General features: G+C 39.7%; 2 protein-coding genes across 2 annotated transcripts; both read right to left on the reverse strand.

The window, feature by feature from the left end:
* Positions 1-593: 593 nt before the first annotated feature.
* Positions 594-6956, reverse strand: paqr7b (progestin and adipoQ receptor family member VII, b). The gene is made up of 2 exons (XM_041045167.1): positions 6829-6956; positions 594-4672 (listed from the first exon to the last, which is right to left on the reverse strand). The coding sequence occupies exon 2, from the start codon at positions 4664-4666 to the stop codon at positions 3608-3610; it is 1059 nt and encodes a 352-aa protein (XP_040901101.1). The 5' UTR covers positions 4667-4672; positions 6829-6956; the 3' UTR covers positions 594-3607.
* A 3457-nt stretch (positions 6957-10413) lies between these two features.
* Positions 10414-13310, reverse strand: stmn1b (stathmin 1b). The gene is made up of 5 exons (XM_041045169.1): positions 13209-13310; positions 12040-12083; positions 11250-11422; positions 10924-11115; positions 10414-10839 (listed from the first exon to the last, which is right to left on the reverse strand). Exons 2-5 carry the CDS (start codon positions 12053-12055, stop codon positions 10780-10782), a joined length of 441 nt encoding a protein of 146 aa, XP_040901103.1. The 5' UTR covers positions 12056-12083; positions 13209-13310; the 3' UTR covers positions 10414-10779.
* Between the last annotated feature and the right edge of the window lie 5048 nt (positions 13311-18358).

The raw sequence follows: 18358 nt of genomic DNA on the forward strand, positions 1-18358 counted from the left end.
TAAAATATTTTTGTGGTTTTAATTCACCTCCTTGAAATTTAATTTAGAGTTTTTTAATTTTGCCAACTTTTTTCCCGTCTTAGGTTCACAAACTTAGAGTCCAGAATTTCCAACTGCTCATCTGAATTTCTCTTCTTTGGCTCATTTGAAAAATGCCCTCATAGCAACAGTAAGACCAATTCAATTCGGTTGACATTTTTCAGTACCTTGAATGTTGGAATGTTTAGGTTTTTTCATCTTGAATTTCACATATTCAAACTGAGCAAGTTGATTTCTTTTTTTTTTTTTTACTTCAATTTCTTGATCCAAAAGTTACAAGAATGAGCCCTAAAAATATTTGAAATTAAGTTTTTGAAATTACAGAACATGAAATGGCCTAGAAGTGCCAGTGAAGGGAATTCAGGCACACAAATTCATTTAGATTGTTTCCAAAGTGAAGTATTTCAATGCTTTAAACTTCAAGTACTTAAAGTAGTTAAAGTTCAAGATAAAGTATTCAGCAGTGCTTCAACTTCACCGTTCATCATTATGGCTTTTCTTTTCTTCCATATGTTGCTGAAAAATGAATAAGAGAACTTTAAGTTACTGTAACACTTTTATTTTCTTAAATACCACAGAATATTAATACAGTCAGCCACACATGGTTTAGAGGCAGGAGACATTCTGGTCCCTCTCACCCTGCTTTCATAAAGGGACAAGGGAAACCTTGGGTGGCATCAGAGGCTACGTTTACACACACACATGCACACTTTTGTACCTCTAACCTTCTGAGGACACTCACTGACATAATGCATTCCCTAGCCCCTAACCCTAACCTTAACCAGGACAAATAAGATAACCTGAACCCTAAAACCAAGTCTTAACTCTCAAACAGCCACTTAAAATTGTGAGGACCAACCAAAATGTCCTCACAACAGTGGTTCCAAACCACACTTTGTCCACACAACCATACACATACACACACACACACTGCTGGCCATTTTCCAGTTAAGATCTGAAGGCCGGTTTATGCTTCTGCGCAGGATTTGACGCAGTACCTATGCCATTGTGAGCATTTATTCTTGTGTGCTGGTGTGTCTTTATCGCTCTGCAATAGAGCTGCCAAAACGCCAGTTGGCAGTAGAGTTTCTGTGCCACTGTGACTGAGCAGATCATTTTGGAGTTGGACTTCAGAGAAGACGGTGTGTACAACCATTGAACTGACTGAGGCAGAAAGAGAGTGAATTTTATGTACTCATCTGGCTACTGAGAGACAAGCTTCCAAGTGGATCATTCACAGTTGTTGTGGTCTGCATCATCGCAATGTGTAGTTACATTTTACGGTGTAGGGTACACACGTAAAATGTCATACGTACAGCATCGATTCTACTGCCGAAGCATATACTGGCCTTTAGTCAGGTTTAATTGGCGTGCAACTTAGATCATCTGTGACAGAGCATCTATGTTGCAACAATATATTTAGCCAAAAACACTGGTAACTTTCCAGCTGTTCTCTCCCTGTTTGAGCAATACTGAGTTACCTGTAACACACGGGAAATACATTACAACCCCGGTTTTAACTTTTGATGATCAGGACAATAACCTTGTGTTAGGCAAAGCTAGTGAGAGTCTTAGAGGCTTCATTTGCCAATTGGATATCATTAGCCTATAAGGCAGCCTTCTGATGAAGCATTAGACTACACATACAAAAATCACATGAGCGTTCCAACGTTGTTGCCAACCAATTTAAGACCCTGCACAAAAAGGGGAGGTGTTTCGCACAGGCAACCCTGAGCACAGGTTCACCCAGGTTAATCTGAATTGTGACATTTCCAAGAGTCAACACAAAACCAGAGTAACCGCATTAACTGCAGACACCTTCATGCATGTAAACATAGCCAGTGTTGTCAGCTACAGTATGTACAGTGTTGATTCAGGCAGTGCACGATGAGACCGGGTCAGTAACGCTAAAGTCAACAGTTACAAGTTTCATATTTAGGGGCATTGAGGATAGCATGTTTGCAGTCAGGTCAAGACATCATTTAAAATCAACTTGTCACTTGTGACATTCTTTCTCTGAATTCATTTTTCAGTAGTACCATCGCTGAAGAAATAACAGATTCATTGGCACATTACACACCATCATGAACAGAGAGTTCTGACATTTAAGATTTCATGAGATAGAAAACAAAGCAACATTACCAGTGAGCCATATCTGTGTGATATTAACAAAAGATTTAAAATAAAAAAAGACTAAAAACAAAGGGACTCTCCAGAGTAACAGTGCAATAGTATGAAATGGTGTATTCATAGCCATTAAGGTCTGATAAGCAGGAGGACGCCGAACATAAAACACAACGAGAGGATGCAGCACAATAGGAGTGTGCAGTAAAAAAAAAAAAAAAAAAAAAGCATTCAGGGCTGAATGCTATTAGAGACGGAAAAAAGGGGATACAACCTTCTAGAGAAATACAGCTTATTTACAAGGTAAGAAAGAAGTGCAAGGCTAAGCTTTCATAGACATTCACACACTTAATATCCACAGTATATATACCAAAAGACATGCGTAGAGGCACATATATATTCATCATACAAAACCGAAATATACCAAAAGCGGAACACCAGTCAGACACGGCTTATTGTGACTCGAATCTGATTAACTGACAAAGAAAACAATGCACGAAAAAGCACTGATATCATGGGGTGTGAAAAGGCAAAAGCTGAAGTTCCAGCCCTTTGAATGAAAAAAAGATTAACACTGTCACAACAACAAAGAGACATCAGTAATCTAGCATCCATCTCCTAACCAATACTGAGTGCCAGCCTCATTTTCAACATAATTCAACAGAAGGGTATCACCACAGAAAAACGGTTCTTTTTTTTTTTTTCTTTTTTAAAAGAGGTACAATATTTGGTTTTGAAATTGGGTTTTTAACTTTCCCAGATTATGTTCAAACATTTGCATGGTACAGTGTTAGCGCCTTGATAGATTGAAAAAAAAAATCCTGCTTTGATCCCTGAAGAGAGGGGCAGAATCAAAAAGAAGAAAGGAAAGAGTCAGAAAGGTAAGTACCTAGGTAAGAACAGCTGTTTGAACAGCTGTTTAAACTGGATTGGAACTGGTGTCTGGCTGCGATTTAAAAAGTGTTAAAAGGACTGCAAATTGTAAAAAGAAATGCTTGCATGATTTGAAATGCTACAATTTGATTAAGACAGTGAGATTATTTTAAATATGATTAGGTAAAAGGCATCTTAAGAAACCAGTCTCTTTAGTTTTCTGTGTATTTTTGTACGGTAAAGTAAAACATTCCTTTAGACTACGACTAAATAAAAACCTTGCAGACTAATAAAAGAGCTGAGGAAAGATGCAAGGACTCAGTGTTTAAGTACTACCTGTATTGCTACGGACAAATTACGAGATTCCCTTTTCCTCAGTGAAAGTCACAAAACACAACCTTAAATCACTTTTATAACTTACAGTAGTTTGGCAAATCACAGAGAAGAAATAATCATAAGTCACTGTCACAAACTGATAACTTCCATTGACAAAAACATTTGAATTATTTTAATTAAATGGTCACCACGGACTAAAATAAATTACTTTTTTTTTTTAAACTCAATTCAATTCTTACTCCTCCTTCATGTGGAGAGAGGCACGTACACGTTTGCGTACATAAAAAGCGGTAAGAGCACTACAGCAGGCAGTGAAGATGAAGAGTGCAACGGCGTCGTGCGCAAGATCACCGTGAAGACGCTCGTAGAAGGGACGGCGCTCTGTGAAATCTGTTCGCAGTGCTTCGACCTGCGTCAGGGTGCACACCACCACGAATACGTGAAATATCTGGTGGCCCTGTCCAATAAAGTCACACTTCCCAGGGAACAAACTCTCTGGGTGAGGGCAGCAGAAGAAATAGGCGCTGATTAGGAAAAAGAGCACATGATAGAAATGGTATGCCACAATTGGGTCAGAGCAGCCCTCCTGGTAGCAGCTGTAGATACGGTGGACCACAGGGCTTATGTCTAAACAGTAAGCCAAGGCTGAGGGCACCACTTGGAAGAGCTTGAGGACAAACTTGGGTATCTCAGGACTGGCATATTTGCCATAGCAACAGCCGAAGCAAGTAAGCCAAGCCAAGAATGCTGCCGCAGGTAAAAAGAACCCTTGCACTCTAGTGTGCCACTCTTTCTCTATGGCATAGTAGTAGTGCGCCAGGGCACTGCCATACTGGTATACAGCGACCCCCACATAGTCGAGGAAGTAGAAGGTGTAGCAGGAGAGCTCAGACTTGGCAGAGAGGAGATGAGCGAGGGCGCTGAAGGAGAGGTAGGTGAAGGCAGCCAGGAGGACAATGAAGAGGGGCTGAGCATGAGGATCTCGCAAAAAATCGACAGTCTCCGAGATCTCCTGCCACTTCACCAAGATAATGAGGGCAGCCAACAGATGAGTCCACACATTGATGGTCTCATTGTGCCTTTGGAAGAGGGTGAGGAAGTAGTAGCGCCAGCTTTGGTCTGGCTGTCTGTAGCCAGTGAGGATGTGACGCTCACGAAACACCCAAGGAACATCAGATACCTTCACGGTGCAAGGCAGCGTGGGGAAGGCCGACTCCAGCAGCTGAGGGATCTGACGCAGCTGCTGCGCATTGATGAACAGGCGACCAATCTGCTCCATCACCACCGTCGCCATGGCAAACTGGAGATGAGAGAGGAGGGCGGAAAGAATGAACCAACAGTCAGTTAAAAGTTAATCGGTATGTGTTTGGTACTCAGATGCTGTCTGATAGTGGGTTCCATATACTCCAGAGTGTGCTGGTTTTCTGTTTAATATGATTGGGTGGTCAAACAAAACATTTATGAACAGTTAACCCATTCATCAGGCACAGAGCAATATTTACATTCATCTGGAGCTGCGTCTTGGCCACCTGAAAAACTGAAGCACAACATTCACTCTCCTTTTAGCTCAGTTTTGTTTGCCACAAACTCCTAAGAAAACTGTCTCGCCACCGTGTTCACCAGCTAGTCTCTAATTGTGTCTGCCTACCGTTTGATTCTGCTGCTTGAAATTTACAATGAGTTTATCAGAGATTTTTTGCCGACATCAGCTAGAATAGAGGTTGATTAGAGCAGACTTGTCAGGCCAGAAAACCAAAACAATAATCCACAGCCTAAAATAGACTGAAAGGCTCTATAGAGATGAATTGCAGTGTTGAGTGATAATCCTGTGTGTTCCGCACTCATTGTGACCCCATTCATATTACACACGTCATTTGATCCATTGTTAATAAGTAAAAGTATTGATGAGTATTTCCACTTGCGAAGTGAATTATCCTAATGTTTTCATAATTAATAATACATCATGGATTCATATGGATAAGAGTTTTATTCATGGTGGCAGCACCGCATCTGATTGCTCTCTCTCTGGCTCGTTCACAAGCTTTTAATCTGCTCTACAACATGATGCATCACTTTGAAGGACTGCTGCACACCACAGGAGCTAAGGTGCAATAACGCTCTGACCTCAGCTGCCCTTATGGTCATAAATTCTGGCACTCCTGCCTTCTTTCTAAATTCTCAGTCTTGATATTTGTAGAGTGCAGGGCTTGACACAGAATCAATACTATGCACAGTGTTTCTGTTCAAGAGGTGTAGGTAGGATATGAAAATAGGTTTTAATTCAAAAGAGAGTGGAAGTTGTTTGTACAGGTGATACTATCATGTGACTGTGAATGACTGTTGTCACAATATATGTACTTTTATATTACAATATCAATATACAAAATAATAATATAATAATAATAATAATAATAATACTTTTTTTAAACATCAAGATGCTAAAAGGTTAGTTATGACAATATAACTGATAGAAGAAGCGTTGCAACACTATCACAGCAGTGAGAAATGACTCCCACCTGACCTGAGGGTGAAATGAATGTAATCAGTACTATGCATCTCCAGTTTGCTTGTTTTTTTGCTTTTTTTTTCTCCTTCCAATTCCAGCTCAGCTGGTTTTTGGACTCACCCTTAAGTAGATAAACAATTTTATAGGAAAATATGACTTGAAGTTCCTGGCGTGTTTGTCAGCAAATATAGGCTGTGTTTTCTGTCCTGGTTCTGCAACACCAACAACTGAATTTAAAAAATAAATATAGCAAGCCTAATTATGCACACTGCTGAGTTTGTCTTTTGGGCTATAACTGACATGAGCGTGATCTACACATGAAGACCAGGATTAAAAAACAGTTAAAACACTGCAGATCTTCCTGGGTTTACTCCCAGGGATGAAGTGAGCAGCCTCCGAGAGATCAGGCTGAGTGGGATGAAGGCAGGCCGAGCGAGGATCAGGAGGAAAGGCGTGGAGTGATGAATGGGAAGAGATTACGTAACATAACCCCATCCGAGTCCAGCCCTCGGTTTCCAACAAGGGTTGAAACCCCTTAAAATATTTATGGGTCAAGGAAAATGCTCGACTATGACCGGAAAGGATGCTTCAAAGCGTGGGTTTTAAACGCAGGCCTATATGGGCCTGTTGCAGTTAATTCCTTCAAGCAAAACCTGCACCTGATCGACATGCCTGTTCAAATTTGAGAGCCAATGTCAGAAATAAATTTGCATTCACCCTTCTTCCGAGCCTCGACGCTTGCTTCAATCCCCCAAGTCCATTAAAAACCTCTGCTGTGCGGTGTTTAGAGCCGAATAAAAAAAAATAATAGTAATAAGATACCGCTGCACCTTCTTTGCGATCGAGGCGCATCCGAACCTATCTCACGCTATGTCAATTTACCATATCACGGAAAAAATATCGCGAATTTTCGAGGAAAAAAAATAATTATATTAATAAAATGGACATACCTGTAGATGGGAGAATCAATCCAAAGACTCAGATGTAGCAGCCGGTGAAGGATTTAGAGCCGTGCAGAATGTAGATAACATTGTTTGAAGGGGTGAGCAGAGAAAAGATGACCGTGACTGGAGCAGCGCCTGGCGGCTCTCACAGCGCAGCTGCTGGGAGGATACAAGGACGATTTGACGAGCGGCTCTTCTGGCCAATCAGCAAACACGGCGCTGCTCTTTTACTGCTCCCGCACGCACGGATTCAACCAATGACAGCTGCCGTCTCGCCAATCAGCCCACCCACTCCCGACAAGAAATTCTTCCACTGCCAGATGAATGCATGACACTCCCATGAGGCATTTCTGTCAGATAAGGCCCTTGGATACCCAGTCTTATAGTTAATCACGTTTGTCAAACTGGTTTTCTGTGTCTTTATGTCTGGTTATTAAAAATAGATCAAAGTCATGTAATGTTAACACAAAAGGTCACCGTAATATTTATTTAAATATGATCCCATTATAATATCCATACAGGAGTTTATATATTTATATTTTTCTTGAATTCATAATGTTAGTTAGTTAGTTGAGGTGTTATTCTGGACTCTAGCCTTTTTTTTTTTTACATCTCATATTCCTGCTCTCAATCTCGTACATCTGCCCTGCATGTATCATAAGGCCGCTACATAAAAACAAAGGGTTAAAAGTAGCAGTGGCTTCACTGTTGAAGGAAATGATGTCCCTTTCAACATGCACCACTTTACCCCAAAAGACAGCTTTCTGCCATTCTGTTGATAATGACTTTGATAATAAACATATATATTTAAACAAGGTTTAGCTCATACCCCCATGCTCGGTATTGTAACAAAGCTATCTGAGCCACGATATTGTGTGCGCTGTCAGATTACCTATGCTCTTAATTTGACTTCTAAGTTGCCTTTCAAATAACAGTGATAGCCCTACTGGATCTCATTTGGTTATCAAAACAAGTAATTACCCTGCTTGACTCTAGTGGTCAAATCAGTTTTATAGCTTATGTCTTTCCCCTGTTTGGCGTTCAGTAACAAAGTTTCCATTGTTGGACTGTGTTTGTGAAAGATATCCATTGTTCCCATCCTGCTCAGTGTATATTCCCAATAGAGATGGATTCAGGGTGTGTCTACAATAACACTGGATGTGCTTTTGCCCTTTGGGTATTTACCTACTTTGAGATGATCTATGTCTTAACCCGAATAAGTCCAGCCTTGGAAAACTCAGAAGCTCAGAACATGGTTCATATGCTGCATATGCACTGGTGAAGCCAGCAAAACACATGATCATGAGCAAGCATCCAAAAATCCAGAGCAGGCTGAGTAAAGGGTCTTGGAGTCGAGCCAGTCTTTGTCCCCTGTGTCGTCAGACAGTGGAGGAGCACTGCACCATGGGACAAGCATCTTTGTGGGCTGATGGGTCCAGAAGTTTCCTCTAAACATATGACAAAGATGGGATTGTGCAGCACTGTGTGTACTTGTGTGTGTGCATAGCAATACAGACTCAAACACAAACAACCATGTGTACATACATCACACTTCAACAAACATTATTATACTGTCGCCACAAAGTGTTAAATTGCTGAGAAACCTGAAAGACAACCTAAACATGAAGGAAAGGGATTATGTTGTGTAAGGACATGTAGGATAGATCATTGCATGTGCAAAATCTCAAAAAAGGCTAAGTGTCTATCGTTTCTTCAATTTATGCACCGTAAGAATTTTTCTTTTCTTTCTTATGTAAGCTGAGGAAAAAGGTTGATCCATGAGTGCAGGTATGTGTTTCACATTGCACTTCATGAGTAATAAACAAAGCCATTGCAGTTACTATTTAAATGTAATAGCCAATGAAAGAGGTAAAAATCTATGTTGAGAGAGTGATCAGAAGCACAAAACATGCTTTGGAAATGAAAGATTCAAACAGGTTGAGCTGCTTTAGAAAACTCATTGAGCATACACACACAACACTGCTCTGAACTTGAATGAATGATACTTGGCACTGACAGTTCCAGCATGGGCGACAGGACAGACACTGACTGCACGTTTGTGCAAAATGCAAGCAAGTGTAAACAAATTCAAAAGCACTGGCAAGCTTTCTGTGTACTTACACAAAATGTTGTGGACCATGCGGCATGCAGGGATTGCCTCACAGCTGTCTGAAAATGTCCATGGTTGATCCATGGCCTCTGTTGCAATTTTGTGTGTTCAACAATATGCAATAGATTTATGTAACTAGGTGCAAAAGAGCTGAAGAAGTCTTGAGCTTGTGCTACCATGTTGTCTGGGCATTTTTAAGACTCTACAAACTCATGTTCACTACAAGGATGTGTGACAAAGCAATCACTGTGACAACTTGTGTCAGGTAGCTCATGTGCAGGGCCCATGAGCTACCTGTACACCATCATACCACAGCATACAAGTTTTACAGCTTTGTCTACTAACACCGAAACTACAATATGCTCATAGCTGTAAACGTGAGAATGTTTATGTGTTACCACAATGACAGATTTGTGTTTCTTTGCCTTGCCATCAGTCATCAGTCTGTGCTGCCAGACATTATACCATAAACCTTTCAAGCTGTATGTTCATTTTCACAGATGACTACAGTTCCCAAACTTTTTTGGTCTGGGATTACTTAAAGTGAAGCAATATTTCTGTACTTCTTTTGGTGTGTTGTTGTACATTGGTTATGATATTGCCGGGAAAATACAGAGAATACATTGTTCTTAAAGATGGACTATCATCTGTGCTGTGCCAAAAAGGCCTTCGCATTTCTCTGCCCTCTCTCCCCCGCATTTACCACTCATATTGCTTCAAACTACTTCCTTCTATGAGGCTTGAGGAGGGAGGGAAGTAAAATAGCAAAAATATTTTGTCACCTTCACAAACAAGCCACTGTTAATATGCAGCATTGTTACTCCTCTGTCTCTCTACAGATAGGTTTATGCATCAAGTTTTTTTTTATTTATTCCAAAAACTCTTTATCCAAATGAAGACTTAGCTGAACCATCTCTGACAAGCATGACAACTCCAGTGGAATCAGGCAGCACATTTCATCCAAAAGTTTTCTCTGCAAAAGCTCCTATCTTTTAAAAATAAGGTCTGTTTGTTTGTTGATGCAGACCAGGAAAAGACTCATAAACAAGCCTAGGGGAACACTGGTTTCCACCTTTTGTGGCTTGTGACCCCTTAAAATAAAAATATTGCCCCTAATCTTTACTGTGGACATGAGCAGTTCATGTTTTTTATTCTATTATTACTTATTTGAAAGATTTTTTTATGTCTGGTGAGATAAATATTCATTATTTCCTAAGAGAAATAAACAAATTGAAATAAGAACATAAGATTTATCTCAATATCCCTTGGGGATTTGAGCTTTTAACAATTACAAAACTATAAATAAGATGAACTCTCTGCCACTAGGTGTCAGCAGTGTCAAAATATCGTTAACTACAGACTGTGCCACATGGGGACTGTGTAATATCTTGTTCCAATAATTATGTAAGTCTTCATCAAATGCCACAAAGATAACATTGTAAACACAATCAACTCTCCAGGACAGAAACTTAAAACTTCAATTGAGGATACAAACTTTAATGGCAGAACCTTGGTATCATTCAGTAACAGTATCAAAAGTTCAGAACAGTATTAATGATGCATTTTAACAGTGTGAAGCATAATGACCAATTTTTTGCAATGGAATCCCTGCTTATGAAAAAAAAAGTTCAAAACCCAAAACAATGTGTAATCAGCTGCCAAAGAGAAATCTACATGTAAGGAAAAGTCAGACTATATCCACACCAAATCTAACCAGTATAACCAACTTCAACAGCATCAACAGCATAATCAGAACAAACACTACAAAGAATAATGTGGAAGCGTCAGTTAAAAAAATATAGCTTATCTTTAGAGATGTAAAGACTGTTTTTCAGGTCGCAAACAAATTAATTTTCCCTTTCTTTCATTGTCTCCTTGTTCCTCTTCACTTCTTCAAGCTTCTTGTCCTGTTAAGTATATATAGTTCTATATAGTTTCAATTCTTTCAACATTAAACATGAAGATATGCTGGTGTGACATTAGGAGCTCACCTTCTCCTTGAACTTCTCGTTGAGAGCTGCCATCCGCGCAGTGCGGTTCTCCTTGTTCGCCTCCATCTTCTGATTGAGTTTCTCCTGTGCCATCTTGCTGAAGTTGCAGTTTTCCTCTATGGCCTTCTGGATGACTTCCTTCTCGTGCTCTCGTTTTTCAGCAAAGTGTTTCAGCACTTCAGCCTCATGGCTCTGACAGAATGACAAAAGAGAACTTGTGCAGTAAGTTAACAGAACCTAATCCCCGTGCTACACCTCAAAGCTCAGTTGGTGGGTCGTTCGCTCACATCAGTTACTATGAGCTATAATGCTATTTGTGCAGATACCTTGCGTCTCTCTTCTGCAGCTTCCAGTTTCTTCTTAATCTCATCCAGTGATGTTTCCCTTTTTTTAAGAGGGGACAGTGGAAATTCCCCCTTGGCATCTGGGCTTGTGGGGCTCAGGATGACCTCAAATGCCTGACCTGAAGCACGCTTATTCAGCTCCTTCACTTGGATCTCTGTAAAAAAAAGGATATTTTACTACATATCGGTATAAGTGATGGTTAAAATCTTGATGAATGATAAACAATTAACTATAAAAAAGATGGAGATTCACTGTCTCCATCCAGAGTCAGGAAAATTAAAGGAGGTTGAGGAGGTGGCCTCCTGCTGCCTTTTTAGGGGTCACTGCCTTGTCAGAGAGGTCAAAAGAGAACAATGATCTCTGCTGTGTGGAAGCATCTCCCAGTGAAAAAGAAATGAAAACAAGATGTGAGAAGACAAAGACTGTGGGGGCGCAGCTGTACCGATCAGTTTTGTAACTTGCAACACCAACCACATCAAAGGGATCTTACTTACTGCTATATCATTAAATAATGTGTTTGGTTGTTGCATATAGTTTCAGAAGTCTTAAGGACGTCGCAACTTTGCCCTGCTTTTCTGTTTTAGCAATTATATACTGTTGTTTTGTTTGTCTTGTTTTAACTGTACAGGATTGTGCTGTAATGAAAATGGGATTACATTTATTTTAAAATGCACTGATAAGGTCTTTAAAGATTTTTAATCTAACGTTTTTAAGGTGTTGTTGCATCCCAAAAGACCACAGACAGTAACTATTTGCATAGTTTAGACCTACCTCCACAGCTTGCCATTTCAGCAGAAATGTTGCCTTTAGTAACACTATAGGAGAAAATGAAAAAATGAGATTAGTAACAAGCCATGTACATCTAGTACAGTGCAGAAGTGTTCATTTTACTTTGGTCAAATGAGAGGATGTACCATGTCCATGTCCTCTCTGCAGGAGAAGCAGTGCACCAATGTAGCTGACAGTAACAGGTCATGTTTTTACAGATCATCAGTCAAGCATGCAAACATGACTTAAAAATAAAACTAACTAACTGTCCCTCCTGCTTTGGCATTACAGAATCAAACCAAGCATCTTTTGGGGCACAGAAAGACAAGTTGATAACATAATTTCTCCAACAATACAATAGTTAATCTTTGCAGCATAAATAAGAATAACACCTCAGCAGGTGCTGCACACATTCACCAGTTATAACATTACATAATTTGTTCAGTTGCCAGTCTAACATGATGTGACATGTCAGGAAAAACAAGTTGGAACCTCATGTATTAAATGGTGATGATTCTTGGGTGCCCACAGATGGAGAGTCCACACACTTTTTTGTTTGTTTTGTTTTTTGTTTGTTTGTTTGTTTGTTTTTGCAAGATTGCAAAAAATGGCGGGACGGGCCAATAGAAATGCAGCATAACACCGATAAACATACACACACACACACACACACACACACACACACACACAACTGAAAACTAAGGCATCATTTTGAAAAACGAATGAGGAGGAGAGAAAAAAAGATGAGATTCGAGTTCAAATTCCTAAGAGGGGCAGCAAAGATGAGGCACCTAAATAAACCATAAACGTTAGATGCTTAATAAACACACAAACATCGTTACATAATACTAACACAAACACGTTTGTCTGCCAAACTTAGTGTGAACTGACTTATTGGCTGTGTGTGGCAAGATGCTGGAAAAATGTATACCTGTGATACACATTTTGAAGGTATTTTCCAAAGCATTTTGAATTTTAATGCACAGCAAATAACGTCTGCTGAACAGCGGCCATAACAATAAAGTCCGTTAGCTACTACAGTTGACTTCATTCATTAATGCCGAACAGAATTCAAAGCGCTGCAAAAACAAAAGTGTCCAGAGCGACCTTGAACTCCATCAACAACGTCTCTGAATGGTCTGAAAGCATTTACATAAAAGCATTGTTCTCACCGTCGAGTGTTTCAGTTTGAAGAGGCGCCCTCAGCCACTCAGCCAACGTCTTCTCGTCTTTACTCAGACCGCCAACATCTGCACCTTCGCGCAAAAACCCACTGACACCGAACGTCACCACAGATGTTTGCATTCATTGGTCCCAAACCAACCAATCACAGACAGCGCAGAAACTGTAACGCGCCAGGAGCAAGGAGGCCAAGTCAACAGACACAAAGCACAGGCTGGCGTGGCCTTACCTACGGTTATGTAACTGACATTTCAATCGTATGTGATCATAAATACAACATGAAGTAAATGCTACATTGAAAGAGGCATAAGCTGGTAGGTACTGGCTTAAATGGCAGGGCAAAGTGGGCTTACTGTAATATAATATTGTGATGCATTAACTTAGATAAATTACATGAAGGTTGGTGACTTTGCCTTTACTTCCTCCTTGTGTGGGGTCCTTGCACAGATCATCATTACACCAAATACGGAAATATATCATGAATTACATTATCTAAGATATGTTTGAACAAATACAGTGTGGTCCAAAAGTCTTAGAAAGTGGTCTTGGACTTTTGGACCCCACTCTCTATTGATCTTATTTGCCAAAAAGCCATTCACCAAACATAAATAATGTCAAGACCTTACTTATGTTTGGTGTCAGTCACACTCCCTGTGCGTTATGAAATGTCAAGGTAATAAAACAATGTTGAGCGTGTTTGTTGAGCTGTTAAAAAACATCCAATGATGTATTCTGTTTCTGTATCACTGTATTGCGAAATCTCTTTTCTAGCTTTCGCATTACTCACACGCACAACCAAAACCTGGCCAGCTGCTCTGTTTCAGGGATGCAATACCATGAAATTCAATATTGTAGTTCATTACATAATGACTGTTATGGTCCATTTGAGTGTTTACCTCAACGGTGACACCTATTTTTCCAGTCCCTGCCATTGATAGCTGAAAATAAATGAGAGAAATAGATTTTCATCATGGCCCAAAAGTATATAAAGGTTCACGGGTCATTAACCTGGAAATAGATTCCTTTATGAAATATAATTAGCTGGTTTCAGACAAGCGCTGAGCATGCTAAAGAACACTTCTCCTTCTCCTTTTCTGTCCCTAAAGAAATATGAGGTGAGTTTAAGCTACAGATTCATCACTTTACTTGTCAGTTATTCCAGGCTAGGTGTAAAGTGTTCTCTGGATTTATTGTTACATGTATTTGCAGTTCACTTTTCCATTATCCAGCTAAAAAAAAACCCCAAAAAACGAAGAAGTCCTCAAAAAGAATCTTTTTTTCCTTCTAACATCTTTCCTTTATTGCAGCTCTTGCTTTAGGGGAAACTACTAAAATGTCCTTGGAGTTAGTGAAGAAAGAGTGGTGATGGATGAGAGTGAAGTTTTAATCCTGGCAGCTGCGTCCTATGAGAAATAATATAGAGAGCTGCCAGCTGCTGCCAACCAACTGAGCCTTCCTGTGCCAGAACAAAGAGGTGATTATACAGTTCGACACTTAAAAGGATGAGTAGTTAAAACAGTCAGTGGATAGCAGAGGTTGGTTGTACAGAGTCTTACTTTCAGGTGAAAAAAAAACACTACAGCATCATGTGCATTTTCACAAACTGAAAAACAAGAAGAATTTCACTCCTGAGGAGAAACTAGGTCCCTGAAGGCAGAAAAGTTTTCCTTTTACCCAAGCATGTAGATTCATTAACAGGCTGCATGTTTGTGAAATAAGTTTTTGGTTGCTGTTTGGGACTAATAGTCAATATATAATTAATTAGTCAATAAGTGGTGTTTTCAGTCATTGCACTGACTTTGAGGATGATTTTCCTCATAGCTGATCCCAAACCAGAATAATTTTGATAAAGCTGGTTACAGTCAGCCTTAAGCAACTTTGTTAATTACAGTAATCTTAAAACCCCATAAATTAGTGTCTCTACTACTGCTGAAATCTTAGTTTATTTTTCCGGAAACCAATTTTCCCATTTTCCTCACAGAATCTTGAGGTCCCTGAACTTCAATATACACAGAGTCTAATATTAAAACTTAATCCCAAAGTTCTACCAAATACCAGGCTAATTACAGTACATGGTATTTCCTCATTGCCAGAAGGCTCCTACTCTTATTTGAGGTGAGAAATGGAAATAAAATACATTCTACTTAGAGTTTGAACGACTGTTCTGTAGATCAAATCAGTTCAGAGCAAAATCTTTGGATGCATATGTTGTGCAAAAGTGATGCATTCTCTAAAACTGCCTACAGTTTCAAAGGAAGCTACAGAAGCTACAGCTGTCATTGTCTGATGCTCATGTCTCTTTTCCTTCATGGTTTACTGGTCATCTCTGACTTTAGCTCAGGTACCATGTCAGCAGAATGCAAGGACCTGAATACCCACACCTCTGCCAGTGCAGACATTAATCTTCATGTAGATTTTAGCAAAATGCATTGAATATATTAAATGACATTCTTCATATTAATCTTTGTTCTGGAAGCAGACCCCTTTCTTCATTCATCCTAAACTCATAGCTAGTTGAGAATGGTATATATGGGTTTGACATTTCAAAGTATGTTACTTTAACTTCCCTCCTGTATATCCAACCACCAGATGCCTCTGTTGAATCAACACACCCTCTAGTCATGAGAATAACTCATAAACAGCTTGCTTATGTTGTGACAGATTTGATTTGACAGTTGCAGTTGCTGCAGTGGTACAAGGTGGCACGTCTAGACATGCAACATTAGAGAAACTGTGGCCCAAAATAATCCCTGTAACATCAGTCCCTCCATTTCATGATGTGTGTTATTTCTTGAAGTTCAAAATAAGTTTATTGTTCAGACGTGTGTGCAGTATTTCTCTTGTGCAGGAACTTGTAGGGAATAGGTTTGTGTGGGGTATGTGTATCAATCTAAGGACCAGACTAAGGACTATCTTCAGGTTTTACTGTGAAACTGTTACTGAGTGATTCATCTGTTCAAATGTGAAGTATAATTTATTGTAATGTTGTTAATGTGAACTGCTGGTTAAATGCTGCTACCTAGTGTTGGAAAGTGGATAATCAACCTGAGAAAAACAAAAAATGTACATAAAAGTTTTTCATGGCTGTAAGAACATATGTAGCAATTGAAAAGCACTTCAAAGTGAATGTTATTTTACAGTTTACTGACAATAACATGGAAATACTGTAGTATTAGAAAAGTGTTTCTAGCAACATTTTTTGTTTTAAATTCAATTGGGCAAAATTAATTCACAAGACAGTGGATGCACTTTTTTTGACAACCTTTTTACAAACATGCAAGTTCTCCGGTCCGATTACACAGGTCTCTTTACAGTTTAAAAAAATATATTACAAAAGCAGCTAAGGTTTGTCAGATTTGTATTCAGTGGTTATCAGTTTTTAATCACATTGCATTTGTGTATTTCAGTGATTGTGGTTTGTTGAAACAGGATCTGATACGCATACTCAACATTTGTAATATTTAATAATAAGGCTGGTTACACATCTTAGTACAATAATTTACCTTGATCAATTAATGTCTCATTCCCACTGATGCCCTCTGATTGTGGGTTAGCTGGCCGCTTCGGTTCGCTCTCGGCTGTCTGCATCAGATACCGGCTCATACTCAGGCTCTCAGCTGTCCGTTGAAGATCCAACATAGCCTCTGCGCATTCCAACAGTCTTAGTTGGTCTTCCTTCAGCTTCATTCTCTGCTCTCGTTGAAGACATGCCTTTGATTTGGGCTTAGTTTTCTGGTAACCGAGTTGACCGTGACCGAGGTTGACCGTCGGTGCCCAGTCTACTGAGTCAACGTCTCCTAAAGCGCTAGGGCAGCCTAAAAAGTCCCAGTGAAGTCCATATTAGACTACCGGCAACTTAATAATTATTACTATGTAAATGAGCATTAAGCGACAACCTAATGATATAAACACAGCCACAAAAACCAAGTTAGCTAGCTAACATACCTTTGACGAAGTGGTCACTGCAGACACGGGCATTAGCAGACTCTGCTCCTCCCGGCCGCAGACGTAGGTTTAAGATCCACCTTTGACGGCGTTGTTCTGTAAGTTTTTTACATTTCTCACCTTTGTGGGTGACTACTTTTGGTACCCTATAATAGCTTTTGTCTTTTTCTCTATTGGAACGATTTGAGCACCGGTAAACTACACAAAACATAGGCATTTTTCCACACGGTAGCTTCTCAGTGCGTCAGTCAGCTGAAATACTTCCTGTTCCTGCCCTCCCCTCGCGTCGCTACGTCGTGACGTCACGTGAAACCCACCTATTGAGTTGAAAATTCAGTTGAGACGATAACAAACTTCTATTCGGCAATATCTAGTAGACCCAGGTATAATGAAAAAAAAGTGTAGTGTGTATTTCATAGACAAAAAACATGGACTACAAGAGTCGGCATAACACCAAATGATTCCTGTTGTACACTGTTCACTGCATGTATTAAAAATTAACAGCAAAACCCACTTATGTTGAACATATTCATGGTATGTTGCAATGGTCATTTTGTGTTTTATCGTTATGCGTTATGTCTCCTCTCAGTGCTTGGTGAACTGAGAAATGCCCAAGCTGATTAATTTTATTCAGCCGATTAGCAACTCTCCAACTTGCTCTCAAGTATTTGGCACTGAAATATTAGTTGTTCCAGGTTAGGTATTAAAGGGACTATTAATAACCCAATCACTGTTGGCTCCCTGCTGTGCTGGTGCATTACCAACAGCAGGGGCTTTGAAGAGGCTTCTGCCAGAACCTGACAGACTATCTTTTGCTGTCTGTGCATCCGTTAAACAACAGTCACTCAGCTCCTGGGATGGTGAGAAGAGAACAGATGGTAGGTTTCGAAGTCATCACATTTACTGTCATGTTATCCACCTAGTCGGACACCAGACCACTAATTTTTGGATTGGCGGAAATGAACAGCGCTACAAATGGCAAGAACATAAGTTAAATCCATTAAGCACAGAAATATGTGTTATCATTGTCAAAAATGCAGCATAATTTTATACGATGAAATTACTGTGGTTAAAACAATTTGCTTTTCATCCTACTCACATTAACGTCTTTTGGTGTGCCCATCTTAGAACATTTTAGGTCCTCTTGAAAAGTTAGAGACCTTTATTTTGAAAAACCACAGAGAAGCTTCCGACT

The sequence above is a fragment of the Toxotes jaculatrix genome, chromosome 8, assembly GCF_017976425.1.
Source record: "Toxotes jaculatrix isolate fToxJac2 chromosome 8, fToxJac2.pri, whole genome shotgun sequence".
Lineage (NCBI taxonomy): Eukaryota > Metazoa > Chordata > Actinopteri > Toxotidae > Toxotes > Toxotes jaculatrix.

What these genes read in the sequence shown, in the direction of transcription:
- stmn1b (XM_041045169.1), bottom strand. An exon ending in CTGCAGAAGAGAGACGCAAG is followed by an intron (nt 11,116 to 11,249) that starts GTATCTGCACAA and finishes TCATTCTGTCAG; the next exon opens with AGCCATGAGGCTGAAGTGCT. An exon ending in ACGAGAAGTTCAAGGAGAAG is followed by an intron (nt 10,840 to 10,923) that starts GTGAGCTCCTAA and finishes TATACTTAACAG; the next exon opens with GACAAGAAGCTTGAAGAAGT.
- paqr7b (XM_041045167.1), bottom strand. Translation starts at nt 4,666, where the DNA reads ATGGCGACGGTGGTGATGGAGCAGATTGGTCGCCTGTTCATCAATGCG.